The sequence below is a fragment of the Colobus angolensis genome, unplaced genomic scaffold (assembly GCF_000951035.1).
Source record: "Colobus angolensis palliatus isolate OR3802 unplaced genomic scaffold, Cang.pa_1.0 Scaffold30, whole genome shotgun sequence".
Taxonomy (NCBI): domain Eukaryota; kingdom Metazoa; phylum Chordata; class Mammalia; order Primates; family Cercopithecidae; genus Colobus; species Colobus angolensis.
Genome location: NW_012116266.1, coordinates 2,079,117 through 2,095,468, shown reverse-complemented (window position 1 = coordinate 2,095,468; position 16,352 = coordinate 2,079,117). Strand labels below are relative to the sequence as shown.

Sequence of the window (16,352 nt, the reverse complement as noted above, 5' to 3'; positions counted from 1 at the left end):
CCTCGGCCTCCCAAAGTGCTTGGATTACAGGCATGAGCCACCATGCCTGGCCAACATTTCTTAGGTCTATTAGTAATTGTTTTATAAATGTGGGAGCTCCAGTGTTAGGTGCATATACATTTAGGATTGTGACATTTTCCTGTTGGACAAGGCCTTTTACCATTATATACTGTCCCTCTTTGTCTCTTTTAACCACTGTTGCTTTAAAGTTTGTTTTGTCTGATATAAGAATAGCTACTCCTGCTTGCTTTTGGTGTCCATTTGCGTGGAATGCCTTTTCCACCCCTTTACTTGAAGTTTATGTGAGTGTTTATGCGTCAGGTGAGTCTCCTCCTGAAGGAGCAGATGGTTGGTGAGTTCTTATCCATTCTGTGCTTCTGTATCTTTTAAGTGGAACATTTAGGCCATTACATTCAATGTTAGTATTGAAATGTGAGGTACCATGACTTTCATCATGCTCTTTATTGTCTGTGTGCTTTGGTTTTGTTTTTTGTTTTTGCTTTAACTTGTATTTTTTTTTTTATAGATCGTGTGTGATTTATGCTTTAAAGAGGTTCTGTTTTGATGTTTTTCCAGGATTTGTTTCAAGATTTAGAGCTCCTGTTAGCAGTTCTTGTAGTGGTGGTTTGGTAATGGAAAATTCTCTCAGCATTTGTTTGTCTGAGAACGACTGTATCTTTCTTTCATATATGATGCTTAGTTTCGCTGGATACAAAATTCTTGGCTGATAACGGTTTTGTTTGAGGAGGCTAAAGATAGGTCCCCAATCCCTTTTAACTTGTAGAGTTTCTGCTGAGGAATCTGCTGTTAATATGATAGGTTTTCCTTTATAGTTTACCTGGTGCTTCTGTCTCACAGCTCTTAAGATTCTTTCCTTTGTCTTTACTCCGGATAACCTGATGACAATGTGCCTAGGTGATGATCTTTTTGTGATGAATTTCTCAGGTGTTCTTTGTGCTTCTTGTATTTACATGTCTAGGTCTCTCACAAGGCCAGGGAAGTTTTCCTGGATTATTCCCTCGAATATGTTTTCCAAGCTTTTAGAGTTCTCTTCTTCCTCAGGTACACCAATTATTCTTTGGTTTGGTTGTTTAACATAATCCCAGACTTCTTGGAGGCTTTGTTCATATTTTCTTATTCTTTTTTCTTTTTCTTTGTTGGATTGGGTTAATTCAAAGACTTTGTCTTCAAACTCTGAATTTCTTTCTTCTACTTGTTCATTTCTATTGCTGAGACTTTCCAGAGCATTTCACATTTCTATAAATGTGTCCAAAGTTTCCTGAATTTTTTATTGTTTTTTCTTTAAGCGAATATTTCCATGAATATTTCCATGAATATTTCTCGCTTCACTTCTTGTATCATTGTTTGGATTTCCTTGCTTTGGGCTTTGCCTTTCTCTGGTCTCTCCCTGATTAGCTTAATAACTAACCTCCTGAAATTCTTTTTCAGATAAATCAGGGATTTCTTCTTGGTTTGGATCCCTTGCTGGTGAACTAGTATGATTTTTTGGAGGGTGTTGAAGAGCCTTGTTTTTGTCATATTACCAGAGTTGTTTTTTTGGTTCTTTCTCATTTGGGTAGGCTCTGTCAGAGGGAAGGTCTAGGGGTGAAGGCTGTTGTTCAGATTCTTTTGTCCCACGGGTGTTCCCTTGACATAGTACTGTCCTCTCCTTTCCTATGGATATGGCTTCCTGTGAGCTGAATCGCAGTGATTGTTGTCTCTCTTCTGGGCCTAGCCACCCAGTGAGTGTACGCAGCTCCTGGCTGGTACTAAGGGTTGTCTGCAGAGTTCTGTGATGTGAACCATCTACAAGTCTCTCAGCTGTGGATACCAGCGCCTGTTCCAATGGAGGTGGCAGAGGGTGCAGTCGACTCCATGAGGGTCCTTAGCTTTGGTGGTCTAATGATCTATTTTTGTGCTTGTTGGCCTCCTGCCACAAGGTCACGCTTTCTGAAAGCATCAGCTGTAGTAGTGTGGAGAGGGATTGGCGGTGGGCAGGGCCCTAAAACTCCCAAGATTATATGCCCTTTGTCTTCCACTATAATCACCTCTTCAGTTTGTGTGGGAGCTGCATGAGGCCTGTGACTGCTGGCTTTCCCCCACTTTCCTGACAACCTGCATGACTCAGCAGAGGCAGCCATAATCCTCCTAGGTCGGGATCTGGGAATCTCACCCCCATCCCCCACAGCAACCACAGCAAGACCTGCCCAAGGAGAGTCTGAGCTCAGACACACCTAGTCCTGCCCCCACCCGATGGTCCCAGCTTCAAGAAAAAAGGGCTTTAGTTCTTCCCCGGCCTGTGAAGTCTGCACACCCAATTGGTGCCCTCCCCTGAGTGATGGCCAGGAGGCTTCTCGCCCAGTTCAAATTGTTACAAAGTTCAGCTAGAGAATTCCTTCTCCCTGTGGAGTTTTACCCCTGCTCCTCTGGCCACCCTCCCGATGGATCCCTGTGGTGTCTGGCAAGAATGGGCTGCTCGGGGACCCAGTGAACTCCCGAGCCTTTCTGCTGCTTCCTCTACCCCTGTATTTGGCTCGGCTCTCTAACTTGACTCAGCTCCAGGTAAAGTCAGAAACTTCTCCTGCAAACAGACCTTCAGCTTCTCCAGTGAGGGTGTGTGTTCCCCCTTCCACAGTTGGGGCACTCACAGTATTTGGGTGTCTCCTGGGTCCTGCAGGAGCAGTCTGCTTCCTTCAGAGGGTCTGTAGGTCCTCTTGGGATTGCTGGTTTGTTCTTGCAGTCGATCTGGAGCTAAAGTTCACACTGCAGGCCTCCGCATGCTGCTCTGTCCAGAGCTGCAATCTAGTCCTGCCTCCTGTCCACCATGATCCCTATCACTGGTTGCATTAGTTTTAGAGTGAGTGAATAATTAATGATAGTTGATTATTGTGATAGTGATTGCATTTTGAGTGACTCTAGATGGATGAAAGAAACCACAGGGATTTCTGCTTTTGTGTAGTTGTGTATTTCTGCTTTTTAGTGCTGATCCCTTGAATACTCACCAGATTGAAAAACTGTGGCAAATGAAACTTGTATGAGAGTCAGTTATTCTTTAGAAAGGTGTAGAACCAAAGCATTTGCCTTGGAATGTTTGTTAGGAAATTACTGCTTCTTAGGAATGCTAAATCAGTTCTGTTATCTTTCTGTGGTGAACTTGATAAATGGCTCAATATGTGCAGCATAGAATAACATAGTGATATCTGGTTATTGGGCCATGCGTTTATGTTCTCTGGCAGTTCACAGTACTTGCACACCTGCCAGATGCGTGGTGATGTTGTAGGTAATAGGGCAGCAGTAGGAAACAAAACATAGAATCCTGCCTGCATGGAGCTCATATTATGATGGGGCAACAATGAACAAACAAGTAAGTAAAACATGAATTGTCAGTTGGTGATAAGTGCTGTGGAGAAGAAAAAAAAACAAAGAAAATTGTAGACTTCTCTAATAATAATAATAATAACAAAAAGCCCTTAAAGCCCTTATCCTAAATTGGCACAGCCCCAGAGAGTGCCAGCATTGGAGGGGCTGCAGCTTTGAAGAGCATGGGTTCTACGAAGGCCTCTTTGGGATGATGATATTTGAGCAAAGCTCTAACAAAGGTCAGGGAATGAGCCATGCAGAAATCTGGAGTGACAACGGGAAAGCAAAGGCAAAGGCTGTGGGTGGCAGCATGCCTGGTGTGTCCACATGGAGTCACATCAGCCATGAGTGAGCAGAAAATGATGTCACAGAGATGACAGGATGAGAGAGTATAGGAGCAAATCACGTTGAGCTTGTAAGGTTGTTGAGTAAGTTGGGAAACGGAAGATCGATGTGATTTGGTATTTACCTTTTTAAAGAGATCACTCTGATAGCAATGTAAACTCTAAGGTGACTAGGGTAGAAGCAAGGGACTCAGGTGGAAGGCTATTACAGTAATCCAGGTGAGAGGTGGTGGTGCCTTGGACAGGATTTAAGCAGTGGGGGTGGAGAAAAGGGGTCAGATTGGAATTTTATTTTGAAGATAGAACTAGCAGGATTTATGGACAGGCTAGATGGAGGGAGAGTGAGAGAGGAGAGGAATAGAAGATGACTATGGCCTTTGGCTTGAACAATTGGAAGGATGGAACATCATTTACTGAGAAGGTGAAGACTGAGGGAGGACCTCGGTGCACACTGCTGTTTCTTATTTATTTGCCATGCCTACATATTTTTTTCTTTTTGTATTTGTTTTAAACACTGTAGCAGAGCCTTTGACTTGACCTTTTTACATTCTCTTAAATGTGGTCAATACAGTGTACAGAGAGTAACTTTGGGGGGAAATGAAGTATTTCTTTTAAAAATGATTTGATACATAGACCTATAAAAAGAAATAACCATCACATCACAGACTGTTCTAGTAACATGTCTGTAGTTTGAAGAGGTCAGAACTATTAATGTAATGGAGATATAGCACTTACTTTGCGTTGAAAGGCAAAGTATTTCTTCTGTTTCACTAAAGTAGCCTATAGGTAAAATGTCATGATGTCAAATGCAGATTTGACATTTTCAGAGAGCTGAGCAAGTTCTTGTAAATTAGTTTCTTGAATGTGTCCCTTCCTATGTACCACGCTGATTCATTTCCTTCATTGTCCATTTTAATCTCTTCTACTTTTAACTCTGTAGGCAAGTGAATGTGACTTGTTATTCTGGTCCACCTCACCATAAACAGAAGAAACATATAAAATGCGTGCACTGGGAGCCGCGGTGGGTCAGGCCGGTTGCCCTGGCACTCGGGGAGGCGAGGCCACACGTTCGAGGCCAACCTGGTCAACATTGATTGAAAAAAAAAAAAAAATGCGTGCACTATGTGGCCCTTATTTACTTATTTTACCAATAATAGCGTAAATAATTGGAATTAATAATCTATGGAGTTGCATGTGTTTTTCTCAATGTTTCTAGTTATATATATCCACCATGCTTACATTATATATAGTATACACATTATCTGAAGGTACCTAGCATGCTGAATATTAACTAAAAAGATAATATTTTGCAGTGCCCACCAAATCTTCATAAGCAAGACGGATATGCATGCAATCAAAATCAGGTATGCTGGGCTATAAATTTTAACTGTAATTTAAAAAGGATTCATTGGAAATTTTTTTCCTTTTTTGATCAATATTAATATAACTTCGAAGGGAATTTTACTCAAGTAAATAATTATAGTGGGATTCTAATTTAGAGTTGCTTCATGTGATGCCAAATATTAAATATATTTACGTCTGGTGACAAATTGCCCAGATTAAGAGAGAAAAAAAAAAAAAAAGAATGTAATGGCTGAAGAACTGGGAGTCTCATTTATTGAGTTGTGACCATCTTTCAGTAATTTCAACCTGCCTGGTGTGGGAAAGAAAATATGACAATCTGTCATGAATTTTTTTGTTCCCTGAAGCCATATTATAACCTACAGGTAAGTATCATTATGTCAAATGCAGATTTGATGTTTTCTAACCATCCATACACAAAAGAACCTAAAAATCATTTTGGTTCTCTCACAGAAATATACCAGTTTTTGTTTACTGTAAAATTTCAAATTTTAGATGTTTAGTTTACATTTAGAGAGCTGTACAATGAGTTCTGTTTAGAGTTTTAAATTTTTAACTGTTATTCTTAAGATGTTTGTGATTCTTATGGGTCACTATAAAAATATTAGAGTATGAAATGAAAAAACTTTATTCAAGTGAACCAGAAGGAGACATTGTAGTAAAAAGATTGGGGAAAACAGACTGACTCTGTGTGCCTCACATGTGTGCTCCTGTCCCCAGGGCCGCTGCTACAATGGCGAGTGCAAGACCAGAGACAACCAGTGTCAGTACATCTGGGGAACAAGTAGGTCGCATCTCCTTGCTTGGTGGTTACACATACCATTTTCTCTTATAGTGTTCTTCTCTGCCAGTCTTGCTGAGAGAGATGCACAGCTTAGAGTGATGTTTTTAAAAAAAATCTAGAAAGGATGAGAATAAAGAGAACTGTGAATCTTAGTCACAAAAACTATAGAAAACAACTGCTTAAGCTAGGCACTTGTCAGAACTGAGCAGTGCCATTTAGTGGCTGTGGCTCTCATAGAAGGGGTGTTGCATTCATTTGCGAAGTTTGGGTTGAGTACAGTGTGATTATCCAGCCACTTGTGTGATTTATTTTGTACCTTGGTTTTAACATTTGACCCCCTTTTTTCCATTAACACACGCAAGTTAGCTTTCTGGTTTTTACCCCGGGAAAATACCAGACTTATTTTTTAAATTTTTGTAATTTACTGTCTCACTTCAAAGTGAAGAGATGCATGTACTTCCTGAGATGCAGACAGGTACATGGCTATGATTCTTAGTACATTCCCTAAAAGTTCATGCACATATCCTCTTCCTGACATTTACATTGCCTTTTTTTTTTTTTTTTTGCATTGCCTTTCTAATAATATCAGTTCATGAGGGCCAGATGGGGGGAAGAATGAGAAATGAGTCTGCCTTTCTAGCCAAGGCCGGATTCACCCCAAAGGAAAAGAAAGCACACAAAAGGAGAACAGGACTCCGGCACAAGTGATTTTAGAGTTTGGCAAATATCATTTATTTGACTGATTTACATTCAGTGCTTTAGTTTTGACAGAGAAAAGATAATGGAGACATTTGTATTTTGAAAGGTTTAATTATCAAAACTCAGGTGCCAACATAAAATCTCAACGGGCTACAACTTTGTAATTAATTTCCTAATATTGATGTAAAACAAGATTAAGAATGTTAGTTGCCTGTGTGTCACTTCACCAATTCCTGCTGATAATCATTCGCATCTTCCATCCTCAAACTCACCAACAAGCATTGGAGAGAAATTTGTCTCAGGCTAAAACCAGTGTTGTGTTGGAACTTTTTCGTATTAGCTTGCAAGAGCCAATTGTTAAATTTTTAGGAATTTTTTAAGCCCATGGACATCACATTGAGTGTGAAATCAGCCATGGAGAATTTATGCCATGGAAACTTGCAAATGCTACAAATCAGGATGTTCTTTTTCCTTGTTCTGGAGAATCAGGTGTTAAACACTTACTGGCACATTACTGGTTATGGATAACAAAGAAAATGAAAAATTAATTTTCTTCTCTTGCCTATCTCCAAAAGAGGCTGCAGGGTCTGACAAGTTCTGCTATGAAAAGCTGAATACAGAAGGCACTGAGAAGGGAAACTGCGGGAAGGATGGAGACAGGTGGATTCAGTGCAGCAAACAGTGAGTAGTCAGCTCTGAGGGCATCATCACTGGACTTGGAAGCCCTTATTATGCAAGTGCAAAATGAGCACAAAATAAATGCTAATGATTTTTTTCTAAGTGTTCACCTATTCCAAAATTTAGAGTATTTGTTTGTAATAGATATTATTATATCTAGAGGCAAATGGCTGTAGATTAAACTGTTACTGTGCTACAGAGTCATGCCATTTCCACAAAATTCAGAAAATTTCTCAGGTGCCACATTTTACTTCATTTTTGTTCTGACGAGAGACTTTGCCAGAGCATTACAAATTAATACTAGCTTTTAATTTTCTACTTTTACTAGAATATATGGCCTATGAACATAGTAGTATACATGTAGTTTAAAAGCAAACTATATAGACCATATATATTTTTGCGACGAACGTGAAATCTTACTATTTTTTTTATCATTTCACAAGTGTGGTAACATTTGATTTATTCAGATATCTAATATTTACACCAGAGATTTTTTTCCTTTCCAAAAAGCATCTAGTTAGTACATATTAAAGGCATCTTTACTCAGGAAATGAAATGCTTTCAGAGCACATTGATATTTCTTTCCTTCCTTCCTTCCTTCCTTCCTTTTTTTTTTTAAATCGATACTGAGTCTCGCTCTATTGCCCAGGCTAGAGTGCAGTGGCGTGATCTCAGCTCACTGCAACCTCCTCCTCCTGGGTTCAGATGATTCTCATGCCTTAGCCTCCTTAGTAGCTGGAATTACAGGCACCTGCCACCACGCCCGGCTACTTTTTGTATTTTTAGTAGAGATGAGGTTTCACCATGTTGGCCAGGCTGGTCTCGAACTCCTGACCTCAAGTGATCCACCCTCCTCAGCCTCTCAGTGCTGGGATTACAGGTGTGAGCCACCATGCACAGCCTGATATTTCTTTGATTAGTTGAAGAAAGTTAGAATTCTCATTAATTAGGTTATTAAGGTTAATTCAATTACTGTGGAACAATGAAATCATCCCTTCTAAAGCAATGAAAATTCTCCTAATTTTGAAGCAGAGCAAGAATTTAAGGGAAACTTTATTCTCAGTTAATGATCTCTGTTATATTTTACGAAACTTTGCAATTCCGTGTAGTCTTTGATGATGAATGAGGCCATAGTAGGCAACAAATCTTTGACTATAATTTTTTAAAAATTAAACCAAAATAATAGAGAACAGAGCTTCTTATCTGATATCTCATGAGTGAAGCACAGATGTTCCAAGGTGTTGATCCTCAGTCCTTGAGGTGTCAGGAGATAGGAGCAAGGGGAACCTGAAGTAGTCAAAATCCATGGGATTGGACACTTTGATTTTGATTAGCGTTATTCATTCACTCCATGTCCTAGAGAATCTGATTATCTCTCTCTGTTTCATGACCTCAAAAAGTTTGACAGGAATTGGATTAGATTATTGTAAAAGATAGCTTTTTCGTGTCTGGTAATAGAATTAGTACCAGAATTCTATTCTGGTAAGGGAAATTCATGTGTTTGAAACTTGAAAAAATTGTGAAATATATGGCCAGACACGATGGCTCCTGCTTGTAATCCCAGCACTTAGGGTAGCTGAGGCGAGTAGATCACTTGAGTCCAGGAGTTCAAGACCAGTCTGGACAATACAGTGAGACCTCATCTCTGTTTTTAAAAAATTGTTAAATGTATAAACATAAAAATAAACAACACATAAATATACATTTTACCAAATAATTATGAAGTGAACTCCCATGTCACTCCTACGTGGGTCAAGAAATAGAACATTGCAGCATCATCCCAGAAATAGTGCAGATACCTTCATCCTGACTTTTCTTTAGAGTTTTACTGCCTAAGTTTTCATCCCTAATGCTTCATGTGTTATTTTGTATTTTGTTTCTCAAGTCCAGCATTTTAAGAGTTTTCTGTAGTGTGTATAGCTGTCTGTTGTTCATTTTTATTATTTATTTATTTCACTTTTATAAATGTACAAATAAATGAATATACTATACTTTAGTTCTCCATTCTGTGTTGATGAACATTTAGATTGTTTTCATTTTTTGGCTATTAGGCATCATGCTGCTATGAATATTCTTGTATATGTAACCTAGTGCACATTTGTACCTCTTTCTGTAAGGCCTGTACATAAGCAGAAAATTTGCTAAGTCATAGGGGATGTTATCAGTGTTACCAAATGATGTCAGACTATTTTCTAAAATGGCTGAACTAGTAAGTTCTACCATCAGTATTATGTATATAAGAATTTTGTTATACCATATTTCACCAACGCTTGGTATTATCAGACTTGTAGCTTTTATCTGTTCTGGTGGGTGTGACCTGCTATATTAGCATGGTTTTAATTTGCATTTCACCAGATTACGAGTAGAATTTAGCACATTTTTGTACATTTATTGGACATGGATTTCCTTTTTTTGTGACATGCCACTTCAATCTTTGCCCATTTTTTAGGAGTCATTGTTTACTTAACAGATTGACTGGAGGTAGAGGTCCTTATGGTGCATGAATTTAACAAGGTCACCAAAGACCCAGATAATTTCTGCCTCTCCATCCTGCAACCCTTAGCATGTTGGCTTTTTGTCCTTATGCTTTGTGAACTCATGATTGTGAAGAGGATGCAAAAGCTACACATTCAAAGCTAGGAAGGAGGGATAGGAGCAAAAGGTCTTCTCCTTGTCAGTCTCTAACCTTTTATCCCAAAAACAAAATCCTCCCAGTCACTCCCTAGCCAGCTTTTACTCACGTCTTCACAGCCCAGGGGCCACTTTTAACTCTAAGAAGAGGAGAAAGGGGAATGCATAGGAAAGTGGGTGTCGAGAATGGGAGTACCCAGAGTAGATGAGACAGCAGTCATGATCCATCTTTCAGGGCTGGGCACTTTGCTGTTCCAAACAAAGCTGTGATCCTCTTAGCAAAGAAGGAGGGGGTTATCACCTACCAATGATATATGATCAAATGTTTTTGTTTAGAAAGAAAGAGAATATTTTAAAAATTTGAATAAATGTGGACTGAATCGTTTGGATTTTTTGAGCTTGATTCCTCTTGTCTGGTCTGTTTGTTTTCTTTACACATGTTCAGTGATGTGTTCTGTGGATTCTTACTCTGTACCAATCTTACTCGAGCTCCACGTATTGGTCAACTTCAGGGTGAGATCATTCCAACTTCCTTCTACCATCAAGGCCGGGTGATTGACTGCAGGTAAATATTAAATGTTGGAAGACCTAATAAGCCATGAGAATTACAAATTTCAGAAAACCAAATTTCAAAAAAATCAGAAATCAAAGATTTTTCTAGTTTTTACAAGAGGAAAGTTAATTTAGATTTTATTATCACCTTTCATGTTGACAGTCACTTAAAAACAAAAACGTTGTATATTGACTTGCAGCTTACATTTGCTCAAAGTTATACTAGTTAGTAGTAATATACCCTTCTTTGTCATCATAATTTTAAGAGCAGAATTATGGTGTTCATTCTAACCCATTATTAAAGTTTTAAGCATTAGAGTATGTCACTATTTGAACACTGTGTGTGTGTGGTTTTTTTTTTTTATGACTGAAAAGAAAAAGAATTTAAGCTACAGTTTATGTAGTTTATGTCTGGTTTGGAATATGGCTTAACAAATACCTAATCACATATAAAATATATTTATTAAAATAGTAGGTATACCTATAAGCAAACATTTGATATCCAGTTGTCTGTGAGTACAAGGCATGTAGATACGAGGCTTATTTTTGTTTATCCAGGGAGTCATACTATATTCCAAATAGGTATTGTTTCCTTCAAAGTAGTCATAATTCTAAGATACTAGTCTCTCACTCAATGTTGTTGCTAAAACACTTTTGGCCTTCCCCCTAAAGAATTGCCTTCAGCGTCTGCAAACTTTCAGTATCCTTAGAGTACCATATCTTCACCTTAAGTGAGATAATACAAGATTTGGGATGATCTAAAAGTAATTTTAGGAAATGGATTGGGTACTAAATTGGATAATGCTGTCTTGGTCAAATGGTTACTTCTTTTCTGGCTTTTAAATGGCTCTGAAGACAATTCTAACAGGGTCTTATACAGTGAGAGCCCTCCTGGAATAAATTTGTAGTCTCTAAAGCTAGTTACTTTGACATATACAAGCTTTATTTGAATGTGTGTTTTCATGCCTTTAGATAAAATAGCCTTGTTAAATTATATTGTTGTATATACTAAACTAGCATATTTGTTAAATATTCGACAAGATATTCTGTTAGTGACTATAGCATTATCATTCAAATTCAAATTACTCCCAACTTTGAAATTTTAGAAGTAAGCTCTAAAACATATGAAATAATCTTATGAAACCACTGTCATATATGTGGTCTGCCATTGACTGAAATTTTTTACACAGTGGTAAGTACTTGCCTATCTAAACATATCTAAACATAGAAAAGTCATACTGCCCCTTTTCTGTATTTACATATGTTTAGATAGGCAAGTACTTACCATTGTTTTATAATTGTCCACAGTATGCAGTACAGTAACATACTATACAGGAGTTTAGCCCAGCAGTAATGGACTCGACCATCTAGCAGTGTAGGTGTATAGTAGGCTATACCATCCAGGTTTGTGTAAGCTCATTCTATGACATTTGCACAAAGATGAAATTGACTAATGACACATTTCTTAGAATGTTATCCCCATCATTACGCTGGGCATGTCTGTAAATATCAATAGGAAATAACTGGTTTGTTTATTTTTTTCAGTTATGGATAGTCAGATCTTCTGAAGTAAGAATAATATTTTTCAAAATGTTTTTTATTTGCTGTTTTTGTTCATCATCTGCTTTTTTTTTACTATGCTACATCTGAAAGCCTTGGAGAGCTACTAATATATTTGCTTCTTTTGTTCTCATACAGATACTTCTCCTTTAGTCTTGATGTTGGGTCTTGAAAACAAGTGAAGATTTAGAATATACTTTGTGCAAATGACATTTTTCTTGTTGATGTGTTTTCTAATAATGATAATAAGTTTCTTTTTCATGCTCTTTTATTAAGGAAAGGTAGGGAAAGGGGAAGAAGAAGAGGAGTAAGAAAATGCTAGGAGAAATCCACATCCACTGACTGCCTCTTCAGTTTCATAAAGAGCAAGTCTCATTCATGTTGATGTTGTATTTCTAAGTGTGGTGCGAATGGTTATATGGATATCTTTCTCGTTTTAGTGGTGCTCATGTAGTTTTAGATGATGATACGGATGTGGGCTATGTAGACGATGGAACGCCATGTGGCCCGTCTATGATGTGTTTAGATCGGAAGTGCCTACAAATTCAAGCCCTAAATATGAGCAGCTGTCCACTCGATTCCAAGGGTAAAGTCTGTTCAGGCCATGGGGTAAGTAGGTATCAATGTGACAGCTGGAACCTTCATGGTCTGGCATGGTCACAGTGGCTGGACTTTCATTTCAGCCATTCTCCTAGCCAACATGGTGAAACACCATCTCTACTAAAAATACAAAAAATAGCTGGGTGTGGTGGTGGGCACCTGTAGTCCCAGCTACTGGGGAGGCTGAGGCAGAAGAATCGCTTGAATCAGGGAGGCGAAGGTTGCAGTGAGCCGAGATCAAGCCACTGCACTCCAGCCTAGACGACAGAGCGAGACTCCTTCTCAACAACAATAACAACAACAGCAACAACAACGAAAAGGCCACATTCAGCCTTGTTAATCGCAATCATGGTATTAGAATATTTCAGATTAAAAAGCTTCCTTGTTTGATTTTATCATCTCTAGTAATCTGTCCCTGAATGTATTTCTCAGGGAGATAAGGGTTTAAACATTCCTGTCTCTAGTTTGCTGATTGTTATTTATTTCATCTAGATTACAGTTCCATTCCAGCATGCTGGCGGGTCCCTGGAGAAAGAGGGAGGAGACAAAGATCACTCTGGGGTCCTCAGCTTGGCTGACTGAGAAAAGAGGGTTACCAGGGTCTAGGGGTGTGGGGATGGGGCTGGGGGGAATGCTTGTTGGGCAGGGAAAGTGCCACCAAGTGAGTTTGGTGTTGGACGTGGTGATAGTGACGTCATACAAGGCATTGGTGATTTATATCTCCTGGCCTTTTATCTCCAGCAATGCTTTTGAGCCCACTATCTATTAATTTATTGAATGAAGTATATATGTTGTTAAAGTGTGTTCCTAGAAACAGCTACTTCTGAACAAAGTAGGAAAAAGTATCTTATCAGACATTTGTATACTTAAGTAATATCATGATTCAGTTTAAGAATAACATGAATAATTCAATTTAATTTGAGAATAATAATAAATAAGATAAATAATTGAAGAATTTCTTCCTTTTAATCTTTTTCTTTAATTAATGGAAAAAAATGTTACACAATATGATCTTTGCATTATTACCTCATGTCTAGTGATCACAACCATGGGAAACTTTAAAAAGAAATTCCAAATAGCTTTTAAAGCTTCCTCCCTGCCCCCACGTCTCTTTTACATTTATCACCATTATTCTACAAAATACAGTGAAAATGCCATATCTGTTCCTTTTTCTTCACAGGTGTGTAGTAATGAAGCCACCTGCATTTGTGATTTCACCTGGGCAGGGACAGATTGCAGTATCCGGGATCCAGTCAGGAACCTTCACCCCCCCAAGGATGAAGGACCCAAGGGTTTGTGTGATTTCGGTTTCAATTCACGGAATACTGAATTCATCGACACTGTTCCAATGCATCAATATAACATTCTCATCGACTTAAGAGGAGACATATAAGGATATCTCTTTTTGCCTTTAAAGTATATAATTTATGTTACTGCAGAATTAAGGATTCTGTTATATCATATTTTTAAAATGTGTTTGAGTTACTTCTTAGTCCAGAACTGAGACTGGGAAGAAGTAAATACATACATTTTCTTTAATACAGTATTCTTTTTCTCTTTCAACCTTATTCTCTTTCCATAATCGCAAATTATTTTGTAGTTTGTCTAAGCTATGCCATTTTTCTAATAGATCAAATCTTTTTGGCTGACATGAGACTCTGGTTACTTTTCAATGTTGAAATCTCCCCAGAAGGAAGTTGTCACCTTCCAAGCTCTTTCTGAACACTCTTTTGACTAGGAAGGAGTTGGAATTCTTCACAAAACTTTCATTCTTCAAAGAAAATGTGAAAGATCTGGACCTTTGTTTTAATCAGTCATTAAGAGGAGATAAATTAGAATTTGGGGATTAGAAAGAGACTCAGGGGCCACTTAGGACCACTCTCCATTTTTGCAGATGAGAAGGCCCAGACCCTGAGGTCAGGTCACTTACTGTAGTCACCGACATAGTGAGAGACAAGACTGGGACCAGGACCCAAGTCCCAAGTGCCTGATCTCAGACTCTTGTTCTCTGCCCATCCGTTATATCATCTTTTTTTTTTTTTTGACAGGATCTTGCTCTGTCACCCAGGTGAGAGTGCAGTGGCACAATCATGGCTCACTGAAGCCTCAAACTGCAAGGCCCAAGAATCCTGCCATCATGCCCGGCTAATGTTTTTATTTTTTGTAGAGACAGGGTGTTGCTATGTTGCCCAGGCTGGTCTTGAACTCCTGGCCTCAAGTGATCCTTCCGCCTTGGCCTCTCAAAGTGCTGGGATTATAGGTGTGAACCACTGCACCCGCCCCTCTTACATCATCTTTTTTTTTTGGGGGGGGTGGGGGGAGACAAAGTCTCACTCTGTTGCCCAGGCTGGAATACAGTGGTGTGATCTTGGCTCACTGCAACCTCTTGCCACCCGGGTTCAAGCGATTCTCTTGCCTCAGCCTCCTAAGTAGCTGGGATTACAGGCACCTGCCACTGCACCTGGCTAATTTTTGTATTTTTAGTGGAGACAGGGTTTTACCATCTTGGCCAGGCTGATCTTGAACTCATGACCTCATGTTCCACCCACCTCGGCTGGGATTACAGGTGTGAGCTACCACGTCCGGCCTCTTACATCATTTTATAATGTAGTCTGTGTTATCAGGAGTATGGTAATCATTTTTCATTATTCTCCCGATTCCCAACCCCTCATACAATTTTCAAAGATCTAGAAAACCCATCAGTCACAAACAGGCTTACTACAGCATCTGTTACATTGTACCTGAGAAGCCAAGGAAATACTAGAACCAGTTTTTATATACAGGGATGACATTGTACATCGGCTTCTTTATCATGGTACTGCTAACAGTTTTGTTTGTAAGTAACTGCCATGCTTTTCTCTGACAGGTTGGAAAATGCATATAGGATTAGTACCATTTTGATCAGCTTAGTTTTGGATGAAAATTTATTGAAACTCTCTGAACTTCAGTATCGTTTATGTGGGAAAAGATGATTTCGGATGCAGATAAAACTCTGTAGTCCTCAATTCCTGAAGAGATTTAAGCTGATTCAGACGCATGTGAATTGTTCAGTAATAGTGGGTGTGTTAAAACACATTTTATGCATTTGCTTAATATGCCCATGATATTAAAATTCTGTAAGAATCATAATCACACCCTCACAGTCTATTTCTGTTCTCTTCCTTCTATTTCTAAAAGGGAACGTATTCCGCTTTTACACTTAGTCTTTTGTTACTTTAAAACTAGAACAAAAAATTATTGGATCCACCTTCTGAAGTTAGATTTAGAGAAGATTTAAGCTCTAACAAGAGAAGCCAAGGTTCATTCTTTCCAAATTTTCTCTCCACAGTGTGTCTGTGATTTTTTTTTTTAAGATCTAGATGCTATTTCCTCAAGTGATGTATAAAGATGCCTCAAAGGATGAGCAGAGCTAAATTTACTTAGACTCTGCCTTTTTTCTTTAAGTAGGGTACAGGATTATTAATTGTCTGGTTCTATAATATCTATTCCCTGTTCCTTCACCCACCCATGCCTAAAAATCTTTGGAGGCATTAAGTAAAGAAAGCCACATGCTAGAGAAAGAGTACCCACAGCTGCCTTTTGTTTTGTTTTGCTTTGCTCTCTCCATTTAATGTGGTAGCATCCCACACTATCTTTAAAAAAAAAAACAACAAAACTTTTTTGATCCTTCAAGGAATACATACATAACTTATTGAAGAAAAATTTGAAAATACAGAAAATATTAAAACTCAGAGGTGCTCAAGATAAGCATTATTGGGCCTGGCACAGTGGTTCGTGCCTGT

General features: G+C 38.6%; 1 protein-coding gene across 1 annotated transcript in view; it reads left to right on the top strand.

Moving 5' to 3' along the window:
- Positions 1–16,352, top strand: part of ADAM23 (ADAM metallopeptidase domain 23) — a gene marked incomplete at its 5' end in the record, with an annotated part of 169,467 nt that overhangs the window by 132,673 nt on the left and 20,442 nt on the right. The window contains 6 exons of the mRNA XM_011949996.1: positions 5,018–5,068; positions 5,787–5,850; positions 7,125–7,230; positions 10,304–10,423; positions 12,411–12,579; positions 13,751–13,862. Of these exons, the coding sequence (XP_011805386.1) occupies positions 5,018–5,068; positions 5,787–5,850; positions 7,125–7,230; positions 10,304–10,423; positions 12,411–12,579; positions 13,751–13,862 (622 nt within the window). The remainder of the gene's footprint in view (positions 1–5,017; positions 5,069–5,786; positions 5,851–7,124; positions 7,231–10,303; positions 10,424–12,410; positions 12,580–13,750; positions 13,863–16,352) is intronic.